General features: G+C 42.6%; 1 protein-coding gene across 2 annotated transcripts in view; it reads right to left on the reverse strand.

Annotated features, from left to right (window-relative positions):
• LY86 (lymphocyte antigen 86) overlaps positions 1–10969 on the reverse strand; it is a 35880-nt gene extending 24911 nt beyond the window's left edge. For both annotated transcript variants that reach the window (XM_009279170.2, XM_009279169.2), the window contains exon 1: positions 10690–10969. In XM_009279170.2, the coding sequence (XP_009277445.1) occupies positions 10690–10810 (121 nt within the window). In that variant the 5' untranslated portion in view covers positions 10811–10969. The remainder of the gene's footprint in view (positions 1–10689) is intronic.
• Between the last annotated feature and the right edge of the window lie 1701 nt (positions 10970–12670).

Raw genomic sequence — 12670 nt, forward strand, 5'->3', positions numbered from 1 at the left:
TGTCCATGGTCAAGTCCACCCCTCGATCACGAGCCCATCTGTATGTTGCATCTCTTCCTTGGTGACCTGAGGTGTCATGGGCCCACCCAGCTATGAATAGTTCACCCATATGTTGCCAGTCCAGATCCACCTGAGCCACTTCAATCTTAGCAGCCTGATCCACCTGCTGGTTGTTTTGATGTTCTTCAGTGGCCCGACTCTTAGGTACGTGAGCATCTATTTGACAGACTTTTACAACCAGGTTTTTCACCTGGGCAGCAATATCCTGCCACAATGTGGCAGCCCAGATGGGTTTGCCTCTGTGCTGCCAGTTGCTCTGCTTCCATTGCTGCAACCACCCCCACAGGGCATTTGCACAAGCCACAGGGCTGCTGTGAGCTGGGGCTGCCCTTACACCCCCTGTGTCTGTTCAGCCTCCTGTGCGCTGGGAGGTGATCTCCAGTAGGAAGATGAAGCAGACAGCTGGGAATGATAATGTGTTAACTTGCTATGGCTATGTCCCTTGCAGCCTGAGCTGCTATATGACTAACTGGGCATTACTGAAACTGCATGGCCAGATGGGAAGCACCTGTTATAGGAATTTTGCTGAGCTGCTGTATAACAGCCTCTGTTTTTTATTATTCTCTCTCCCTCCCCCCATCTTGTTAAATATCCTCTACTGGCTTTACTCTCATCTGAATCTGCTCTAAAATCACATTGTTTCCATATGAGCATGAAAACCAGTGGTACAAGTGAATAGGAGCAGAAAGCAGGCAAGCTTTGCTTGTAAGAGTCCACATCTGTAAGTCTTGCAGTGGTGAGAAGACTCTCCAAATTGGTAAGCTTTGGGTGTTTCAAAATAACATTTTTTAGGAGTAGATAGGTCACATAATTGAATGGAATGACAGCTGCACTTGGCTAGGGTCATACAAGGACAGACTGGTGCTAAAGGAGCTGGAAATTAGCACAAGGAAGAAACGTATTTAGTAATTACCCAACAGTCCTCACCTTCAAAGCTCTTAATAAAATTAAATCATTAGTCCTTATAACATTCAAGGTGAGTAAAGGAGAGGGAAAGAATGGGGAACTGTTTGGGATCTCAGACTTTATGTATTCACTCAACATTTTCCCTTTCAGGTTAATTAATTTAAATAGACATTAATGCTCAAGGTTATATCTGACACCAGAATCTACTTATAAGATACTAAGGAAGAAGCATCAGCTGAATTCGTAGCTCTCCAGTTGTGCATCTAGATTTCCCTGAGCACCTTCAGTTTAATGAGCTTCCCTTTGGTCCTGCCTTCCCTGCATGCCACTGCGTGTCCAGACATGGCTGGGAGAAGCAGAGTGACCCTCTGTTCAGAGGGGAGCAGAACAAATTGTGAGACTCATGTTGGCTGTGGCTAGTTTATCGTGAGGATGCTTCATCCCAAGATGCTCACCTCAGGCATGACCAGCTCTGAGTTGGTTTGGACAGGCACTATGGCCTCCTTTGCAGAAGTCATGGCATGTTTTATCTCCTGTACATTTCTGGCTTGCTTAGGCAACATGGAGGTGAAGTATAATAGGGAAGATTACAGTTCATGTATCCTCAGCATCCTGGGGGTACAGACTGTGGGAATTCCCCTTTGCAAATAGCGCTATCAACGTGTGGTCTCTGAGGTCTGCTTAAACCTGAAGCTCTTGGAGATGGCTGATGGAGTGAATAACTGCTTCCTTTATGATAAAACTTACATGGCTGTAGAGGTAAGCCTGAAGATTTGGTCTCAGTATAATCTATAAGCTAAAAAACCCCAGAACACTAGCAAGAGAAACTTAAAATATGGTGTAAAAAAAAAAAGTGTTTATGCAATATTTAAATCATTTCCACTCCTCTAAAGAATACTGAACACTGGTAATGCAAAGAGCAATTATATACAGTTTGGTTAGATTAAGGCACAGGCATTACTGGTCTGTGTTTACAGCCCTAGTTTTGGAGCAAGGCGATTCCAGTGTTTAAATAAAGGACGAAGATTTTGTCTCTTACTATTTCAAATAAAACTCATTGCTGAGTATAACTGATGTCCAAATTTGCAAATATTCAGAAACAGTAACTCAGAAGGCTGGTAGCTTCTCCAAATGTGTTGCTGGGGCACTGACTGCAATAGTAGCAGCATTTGGGGTGTGAGGAACAGAAGCGGGATGGAGGGCCCAGCCTGTGAGCCTGTGAAGTGTGGCAAATGGAGAAGAGAGGAAGAGGTTTCCCAGTACCAAGCTGAGGTCAATCAGCTGCCACCTGTGGCCATGGAGCTGCTGGTGGCCTGGGTGAGGAGCTGTGTGGTGTGATGAGCTGGAGGGAAGCCCCTGTAAAGACAGCAGGTGTGAGGGGCTCTCTGCAGCTGGAGGGCTGTGTTTGGGGTTGGGGGTGTCACCAGCATGCATAAAGCAGCCTTGCCAAAGACTTGACCTGAGTCTCCCTGCCTTTTCCTGCCCAAACCACCTTTCTTAACAGCAGGCTTGTTAGAGCTGTTTGCCAGGGCTCAAGGGGAGGCCCAGTGTCTGAAGGTTCATGGAGACTTTCCTCCCTTTTGCAGCAGTGGTATTTGGAAAGGGGGGTTTCTGTGCTTTGTGTGGTATGACAAAGCTTTGTCTAAGCCTGTTTGAGAAGACAAAATTGAAGGATGCCGACTTTGAGAGACAGCACATACAGATCTGTATTTGTATTTGATAATCCTGATTTGTCCTAGTTAGCTTGAGAGCTTCAGCTACAGCAGTGTAACAAGAAAATGCTGCATTAATTTGGGCTCAGCAGGGAATGTATTAGAGGGAGAAAGTCTTTGTTCTTCTGTTCTGTTGGTAAGAAAACACCATGCGCTGCATGAGTAAGATGCATACAGTAACTGCCTGTATTCCTAATCGGATCTGTCTCTTCTCTCTTCATGTGGTTTTTTTATTGTTCTTTATACTGCTCTACTTGAGACAGAGATCTCCGGACATCAGTGCTTGCCAGTATGACTGGGGATTCACAACAGACTTGCAGACTTGTGTCAGAAATAGAACCAAACATTACTAGAAACTGCCCTGCTGTTAGACACATGCCATGCTCTGGGATAGCAGGCTTTACCGCTGATTATACAGAACAGTAATCAGCAGCATATAAATGGACTAAATGTTCCCATTTTCCCAGGATGGGTTGAAATCCACTGCAGAGGCATGGCAGTAAGCTATAATTGGAATGGCATGCTCCCTCTGCTGAGGAAACTAGCTGGGTTCCTGCCTGCCCGATCACTGCTGGATCATTTGACAGGAGCCATCCATCTTCAGGTGAAGAGGAAACTGCTGCATTGAATTAATTTGTGGTAGCTTTAAAGATCCTAGCTTTTGGCAACTGGAAGCTCTCCTGAGTCTAAAAGCAGCATCTGGGACAGATCAGAGGTTTTGGATTCGGTATGTGGTGGTTCTGTAAAGGGTATTTAGGTATCTTGTCCCTGATGGCCACTGTTTCTCCCTAGACTTACGTTGCCATAAGCCTCCTTGAAGTTGGTGCAGTGACACCAACACACAATAATGCTGAAATCCTTTTTGTATTTTTCTGGTGTGTTAATTTTTCTTAGATTATTCTGGATATTTTTGTTGATGGATGTTAAATTTCTGCGAGAACCTGATCTCCTGCCTCTATTTTCTTTGGTGAACTGTAAGCATTGTAGGGTCCAAAGCTATTTTGAGGCCTTGATGACAGCTCTAGATGAGATAGTGTGGCAATGTCAAGAAAGCTTAGCAATGCTTCATATGCTTACACAGAAAGCTTTGCACTGGAGCGCTTACGAGCAACTGTGGTTTGTTCTTGCACCTGACATGATGCAATGAATGTGCCTTTTGATAATGTCTGCTTTATGTAATTGTTCTGGTTTTGGCTGGGATAGAGTTAGTTTTCTTCCTAGTAGCTGGTACAGTGCTGTGTTTTGGATTTAGGGTGAGAACAATGTTGATAACACACCGATGTTTTAGTTGGTGCTGAGCAGTGCTTACACTGGTCAAGGACTCTTCAGCTTCCCATGCCCTGCCAGCGAGAAGCTGGGAGGGGGCACAGCCAGGACAGCTGACCCAAACTGGCCAAAGGGACATTCCATACCATGTGATGTCATGCTCAGTACATAAACTGGGGGGAGTTGGCCAGGGGGGCAGTGACTGCTGCTCGGGGACTGGCTGGGCATCTGTTGGCGGGTGGTGAGCAATTGCATTGTGCATCGCTTGCTTTTGTATATCCTTTAATTTTTTTATTATTATTATTTTCCTTTATTTCAATTATTAAACTGTTCTTATCTCAACCCATGAATTTTAGTCCCGCTGCCCTTCTTTCCCTCACCCCACTGCGGGGGGGAGTGAGTGAATGGCTGTGTGGTATTTAGCTGCCTGCCGGGTTAAACCACAACAGTAATACAGGAAGCTAATCTCAAATTTTCATCAAACTGTTAACATAGCTGTGACTCACCTGTTTAGTATATTAGACTGCTCCCTCTATAGAGACTCAAATTTAGTGTGCAGTAGCAAATGACAGTTCTGCCTTGCCCACAGTACTTCCCGACTGTAATACAATGTACAGTTTTCTAGGTATGTCTCTCCTATTTGTTTCCAAAGGGAAGAATACCTTTTCCTATGGCTTGCCTTGTGGGCTGTTACCCTCCTGCTTGCGATTCCTTAGTGACTCAGTGGCTACAACAACCGAAGACATGGCAAAAGTCAATAGGTGGAAAATGTGTCTACTAGTTTAGATTTAGCAGCTGGAGATAAGCAGGAGGGGCTGTCACATGTAAGCAACCCTCTTTTGCAGTCCATGATGCAGGACCTTCATTGATTGGGTGAAGAAATGGACGCTGTGAGCAAACCTCTGAGAACTGAATTAGATGGGAAAACTTAGAGCATGATGGGAAAAGTTCAGCTGAGGTTAAGTCTCTCCACTACTAGTCTCAGTGAAAGCATTAATATTGACTTTGCTAAATGGTTCAAAGTCTAGATGCTGAACCTAATGTTTTTGCCACAGTACCTTTGAGGTATGAAACTGTCTCCTGCTCCTCCTTACCATTTACATTTTAAAACTTACTAAATACTCTTCCCTCTCTGAAAGCAGAGGTAAAAATCAGAACCACCTTAAGAGGTCACATAGGAAAAGGAAGTTTTAATCCTCTCTGAAGTGGAGAATGAAACAGATAAGGTAGTTTTAATTCATGGAGAGACCAAAACTTTAAAAGATTTGTATGTGCGCTCATATCTATTCTACCTTGATTCTGATGATAGCTTCCGTTTGTTAGGATCTGGTGCCAGAAATATGCATGTCAACATCTGGCCTTCCTCCTGGAATAAGTAAGCTATACCAGATGAGTATAGCAGCATGGCTATGACACTAAGATAGCTTGGACAGAGGAAACAAACAAACAAAATGTTTTCGAGTGAAATTCTCAAGTTCTTTGATTGTTTGCCCATTAGTGATCTATGCAACAAAAGATCAGAGGGGAGTTGGTGTCGTGTGGCTTTAAATAATTTAGAAGCAGAAGCAATTGCTGGAGACTGCTTGAGGGAAATAAGTAAGTCCAAGAGAAGCATCTGGCTCAACCTGTCTGCCAAAAAAACAAAGAATAATGGAAAAAGAACCTTCTTTTACCAAGTGTCTAGAAGAACATTTGCCCTGAAGATGCACGAGGTGAGAATTTTTTGCAGACTTTTCTTTGCCACCTGAAGCTATCAGATTACTTATATTCTTTAACTAAAGGATGTAAGTATGTGGCCAGGGAGGAAAAAGGGCTAGTAACATTGGTTGACATAGAAAACAAAGTGATGTGCTGTAAAATTAGTGCTACAATGATGACAATTTACCACGTTTGTTTACAAGTTGGTATTGTTGATTGAGCAGGGATGGCTGTTACAGGTCTATTTTTAAAAAAGGAAAAAGAGGATTTTAAGAGAAATAGTATATTTGATCTCTCAGTATGTAGGAGAAAGGATATGATGGGCTGAGTGTGTGAGGGGGACCCTAGTAAGACTGAAACTATTCAGCATGGATAGACAAATAATCAGAAAATTGTAATCTAACCAGTCTATCAGTCTCCACTTTTTCTCTTTTTTTTTAAGCATTGAGAAGTTCCCTCAAAGCAGAGTTTAACAGGAGGGTGTCTATACTGCGCTATCTGAACAGAGCAGGTTCTACACCAGAATAACCCTGTTGACTTCAAGGGGCCATTTTAAGAGATCCAAATCTGAGCCATACAAATGAGAGTTTCTGTATCTGTAAATGCAATCCAGTGCAAGCTTGTCCTGAAGTGGGCACTGCTGCTCTCTCCTACTGTAGCAATGTAGGACAGGAAAGAGCTTTATAGAAATGACTCTTCTTGAGCCGTGACAGGGCTATATAAGCAGTCGTGGACCTCAGTGGACATAAGTTCAGTCTTACTTTGCTCTGTTTAGGAAGAGGCATTGGCATGTAAAAATAATTCTCTGGATGACCATGGGGCCCTGCGTCTTTGTCTAGCAGAAGACATTAATTAAAGCAAATGGTTACCCATATCCCTAAATGTTTTATTGTTTGAATCTGTAGATATGCAGATATAAAACTTAAACTTGTAAAGAAGGGTGCAACCAGTTTCATGTTTAGGTTCTGGAGCTTGAAATGAATACTGATTGATTGTTCCTTCTCCTGAAACTTCAGCTAATGGCTATTAACTTTGCTTCAGATGAAAAAAAGAAGAAAAAGCAAACAAAGTCAAACACGAATTGGGAAATGTGTTTGTCTGTGATAGTAAAAAAAAATCCCATGTGGTCTGGACAGTGTTTTATAAAGCCTAGGGAATATCTCTCAAGATGTCATCTTCAAATACTACTACTTTGACTCCCTGAAGATCTCCCTGAAATTCCCTATTATTTACTCCTGTGCACAGAAAACAAAATCCTTAATGGTTGATGATCTCCAGACCCTTTCTAAGAACCTTCTGCCTTACCAATAACCTTTTCTGCACTGTCAAGAAATCTACAGTTTCAGGCAGCAGGCAGCTCTGACATCTCCCAGGTCCTAATCTAAATGTAGAGCTTTATTAATCACCGAGCATACAGGTCTGGGTTTGCTGGTCAAAACAAAACTAGGCATTCCGAAATACTGATTTGTTGATGTAGGTCCAACAAACATTTCAAGAAAGAGCTGTAAAAATAGTTGGGAAATGTTTTTCATGCATCTGCAGCAGCAATCACCTGCTTTACCCTATGAAGAGGGCCCCATTTGAGCACTACGTTGCAAGAATGTTTTCATGGCTAATTAAGACAATTAGGCTTACGTGAATGGTCTGGAAGCAGGTGCTGGTAGACGTGTTGAAGAGTTATATTTTGTAGTCTCTTACTGCATTGCACTTTGCACTTTGAGGTGGGTGACTGACACTCAAATAGCACTGGAATCTGCTCGGGGCACTTCGCTACCATTGCCTTCCTGCCTTTCCCTTCCCAGACAATTGCCTTTTAAAATGTAGCTGGAAAGATCAAAAGCATTATTACTGTAAAAATCACTGTGAAATTAAAAGGGATAAGAATCAGCCATTTGTGCAGCAAGTTCTTTTCATGTCTCTGCATAGACTTGCCAATTATGGTTCTCTTTTCTCAGTCAGAGATGTTAACCTGTGCTGCTTTTATCTTAGGATCCCTGCCCAGGTTTCTGAAGTGATTTGTGGTCATTTGAGATCTTCCTTCGTTTTTGTCACTTCTTCCTGGGAGGAAGAGTGGCACTGATGGGAAATGTCTTGCTATTTATAGACTGTCTCAGTGTTATGTCGCCTGTGGTTATATAGAGGAGGCAGCATACTGTCTATTTACTTTACTTTTAGACCACCTGTGTCTCAGCCTGAGTTTCTCGCTATGGACTTGCTGCTGAGAATTTTTGTCCGATTTCTTTTAAATGACTCTTTTACAAGTGCATGATATTGATCAATGGGGTCTTGTCCATCCCTTTCTTTCGATGCATCCCTGGGGGTCCTGGTTACTGAACATTTAGTCTGATGTGGCTGGGTGGGAATGGGAATCCTTTTAAAGGATCCAGAGCACGGAGTGAGGTTGCGGCTTGATGCATGCCTGTATCTTACGCATTACAGGGGCAGGATGCAGCTAGAGCAAGTGCTTGCGACAGGGAATTGGGACTTGCTCCTGGGTACAGGAGATTGCTACGCTTTCTCTGTCTGTCTTCAGTTATCTGCCTAAGCTTCTCTGCTACATTTATCACAGTTGTATTAGCTCATATTTTTGGCTTTAGTCAGATTTTTACTGCATTATAGGAGAGGATCTGATAAACTGCAAAGTGAAAATGAACAGTTAGCTCCTTTTTAAATGCTCAGACTGAACTCTATTAATCTGTTGATAGAGGGCATTCAGCTCCAGAAATAAAGTTGTGAACACTTGGCTAAAATCCTCTCAACTTCCTTAAATTTTACTTGATTCAACCCTGATTCACTGATAACATCCTAGAGTTTATAGAACAACAATAGAGGTGAAATCCTGATCCTCTTGAAGCCAACAGGGAATCCTTTACCCAAGATTTCATACTAGATACCTCACTGTGGCCATTGTATCCCAAAAACGTGTCATCCTCTGGGATCTTCAGTGGAGCAGGAAATACCATGGGGATTTCTCAGCCTGGAGGGACATGTGGGGCAGTCTTCCCCTGAAATAGCTGAAGAGTATGGACAGTTGCCTAGCATTGGTTCTGTGCTTGCTGACATTACAAAGTTGTCATGAAAAGGTTTGCTGGGAAAGGGTCTTGTCAAACCTAGACACTATCATGTCTGTTCCCTCCTGGGTGAGGACAATTGGCAGGACACAGCTAAAGAACGGAGCTATGTTCTGCCCATCTAGTTGTGGTTTACAGTGAAATGAAGTGGGGACAAAGCTTCCCCTCTCCTGAAAGGGTGATCAGTACCTTTGGCACCGTTGTGAGCTTGCCAGCGAGCTCAGTAAGAGCAGTGCCTTCTCTGAAAGGAATGTAGACTAGTGTATTTGGCTTTATCCTCCCCACCTGTAGGTTTTTGGGCTCAGCCCAAAACACCTTATATTTTTCTGCTTTATGCAAGCTACCAGACTACGAGCTGGGTCAGCAGAGATGCAGATGGTGCATCCTGGTCTGATGCTACAAGTGTGTTAGCCTCTGGAAAAAGGCAGGGCAGAACATTGTGACAGTAGCTGTGAGTGTTGCCACAACTGAATCTGCCAGAGCTGTAAGGGAGTGAGGAATCAGGCTTCAAACAAGGAATCTGATTTAATTCTTGCATTGTTTCCACATCTGTGTAATCTTATCTCACATAGCTGTGCCCGGGAGAACAGAAAACCACTCTGTGTTGGGACCTGACCTGTATGATCTCTGGCTTGTGCTTCTCAAGCTGTGAATTCCTCCTGAATGAATGTACCTCTTACCTTTCTGTGTGTGGCAAACCAAAATAAGTGACACGTAAGCTCTAAACAAATGCATTTTGTTAGCTAGGCCAGTGGTGTGTGCAGAGTAAGAAGCAGTGTCTGACTGACACGTGCCCAGCAGACAAATTTCATCATCATTTGAATTGACTCAAACTGTAGCCTGTGCCTCTGTGTCAAGGCATCTCATGCTAACCGAAACCTGTTGAAGGAACGGAATCAACTTATACAATGAATTCTTACTAAAATAAAGGTAATACCAAAGCTTGTATTCAATATCTAATTAAATATTTTTCTAATGCAGTATACCTGTTTATAATACGTGAAGCCTGACTTTAGTCTCCTGGGAGCAGGCCAGTAAAGAATAGCATTACAAATATTTATTTACTTCTCTTGTCCCTCACTGGCTTTGTTTTAATGGGTGTGCAAAACTGCATGAAAGCTACAGGGGAGAAAAAGCCCCCCGGGAAACCCTTTGTATCAGGATGAATTGGAAAAACAAACTCTAGGGTGCTCATTTGCCATGAATCGCTTTTCACATCACGTGCGGAAAATGAATGAGGCGTCTGTGAATCTAATTCCCTTTGTCCCAGTTGTAAAGCAGATCAGCACAATAGGAGAGGCACAAGGCCAGCAAAGCAAGAGGTGGAAAGCAGGCACCATTCAGTGAATTCATTTTCAGTCATTCCAGTGCCGCTTGCTCCTTTTCTCTATAGGTTTAAAGAACAAACAAAACCCTGTGGTCCCTGGGAAATGCCTCTGTTAGGTGCTGCTGCTGAAGTCTCGCTAAGCACAGTGGCAATGGTGGAGAACGTGAATCCTTCCCACTGTCACACTGGGTCCCTTGTCATTCCGAGTGGGAGGACAGAAAGCACGTCCCCACAGCCTTGCCACACATTAGGAAAACAGATCAGTGCATTGAAGAGTCTGTGTCAACCCAGGGGTAAAAAAGATAAAGGTCTAGGGTCTTCCTTTTTTTTTAAACTTACCTTCAAGATAAAAATCCTAGTAATCTCTGTTGTGCTGAACTGGATTTTTGACAGCTGTTTATTATTCTGAATTAGGTTACATTATTTCCTCTTTATTATCTTCTATCTAAATACAGTTAGATTTGTGTGTGTGTGTGTGTCAACAAAACCAGCTGTATTTGAAAGACTAAAAATATTCTAGCTGCAAACCCCAGTGCTGGCTTGGGAGTGTAACCCTTCCATTCATTGCCTGGCTTATAAGCTTCTCTCGCTGCATAAGAACACCTTTGTTGCCCAGCTAAAAGGAAAATGGAAATTTTAAAAATCTCACCACAGCTTTTGTAATGTATTTCCAAGTTGTCCTCTTTGCAGACTGTGTGCGTAGGCCATTCTGTGCTGACATTGATGTGAAGCAGGACTAAGATGAGAACAAGAACATTTGATGTCTTCATGGTGGTGGTGGTAGTTTGCAGGATTACTTCTGTCTCTTGCTAACTCTCTGTGGAGGGAGGTGTTCCTTCCTTTCTCCAAGGGAGACAGGAGTTACTACATTCGTGCCTGCAGAAGGTTTAAGTGAGCCAATGCAGCCTTAGCTTACCACAATGTGGTATAAACAAGAGGCTAATCAGAATTAGAGGGTGCTATTTCCGTGTGCTTAGACTTCTGCTTTCTGCTTCATGTTAGTTTAAACTAATGACAAATGAGCTAATCACACCTACTCCCTGCGTGGCATAGCCCTGCCTCGGTGCCTCCTGGAACAATGCAGAAAACTGTTTAGTTTTTCTCTTGCTGCCAGTTTCTTCTCTTGAAGTCAAAGCATTTGGGTCAAGACTTCATACAGGCTTATTTAGCCCTTCTGGCTGCAAAACATTGCAATCCAAATTGCCCCATCTTAATTACACAAAGTCAAACCAAATTTTGCAAGGTGGACAGTTCGGTTTCTATGTTGTTCGTAGTAACAAATCTGTCTTCTAGAGGGCAGGAGGTGTGTCTGAAGCTGACACCAAATAAGCAAGCCTTGAAACTTTTAGGAATGAATCCTTTCTGCTTGACTATGCTAAATACTGTATTTATGTTCATTTTGGTCAATGGTTCTTAGGAATGTACTATTTAATAGTATACCCAATCAGGCAAACCTAGACTTACTTTTTTTTTTCTTCCGTCTTCCTGGTTATTTAACTGCCCACTAGTGTCACTGTGCACTTGTTATTCACACTAGGTTTTTCTAAAGCTGTACTTTATGTAAAAATTAGTGGCTGTTGCAGATGGCAGGGAATGATCAGTAAGGAAAGGAGGGAGGGTTGCTGCATCTCCAGTAAACTTCTCCAATTCAGTTTAAGATCCAGGATTGGAATAGAATTTCAAACTGCAGTTGCCAAAAAGGTCTTTCCTGGACAGAACACCAACTGGAAAAAAGCTACAAGCTAAATTCAACCTTAAAGAAAATGTCTGCAATAGTCTTCTCTGAGCTGGAGACTAGAAGAAATTGGCTCTGTAGCATGACAGAGTTGGATAAAAGATCACTTTGGCCATCTCAGTCTTTCTTGCTCTAAAGGCTGCGAGTAACTTTTGCTCTGCCACTGAGCAAAGTTGAAGACAGGAAAGCCTATGTAGTTTAGCAAACAGGAGAGCACCTAACAAGATAATTATGAAATAATGATAAACAGTAGAGCTGTTCCTCAGGCAAAATCCTGACCTGAACAAAGGTAATAAAAGTAATCCCATAGATTAAAGAGGGGGCCAAGATTTCAACCATGATGTATTAAATTTAAAAGCCAATTCAGTGCAATCCAAGAGACCTTGCTTTAAATAATGAGGCTCAGGCCTGCTTCATGGTTTTGGATACTATCATAATGGTAAATTATATGTCCAGGGCCAGGGTGAGAATCCAGGCAACTGTCCTTAGGCATGGAACATGTACAAGTCACGTAAAGAGATTTGGGTTACAGATCTGTCTGGTTTGACTGGACTTTGGTTGTACCCAGCTGATAGTTGATGAAAGCAAGCGCAATTGCAAAGGGAATAGTAAGGAGAGACAATGTCTAGGATTGTTGCAATACATTTAAACTAGAATCACGTAAAGTAAAAGTCCCTTCCCGCTAAGGTCTACAAAGACAGTGAAAATAGGATATAGCAATTTATTACAAATGCAAAGTACTTCAGATCAGGACTGTGAGAACATAACTTCCAGATTTTTTTTTAGGAACAACATCATCATGGTCCTTCATTTAAAATGTCAGCTTAACGCTCAATAACAATGAACAAAGCAAATCAAATGATAGGGCAAATGCTTCAAAGGGAGACCCACTGGG

Source organism: Aptenodytes forsteri, unplaced genomic scaffold, assembly GCF_000699145.1.
Source record: "Aptenodytes forsteri isolate BGI_AS27 unplaced genomic scaffold, ASM69914v1 Scaffold81, whole genome shotgun sequence".
Lineage (NCBI taxonomy): Eukaryota > Metazoa > Chordata > Aves > Sphenisciformes > Spheniscidae > Aptenodytes > Aptenodytes forsteri.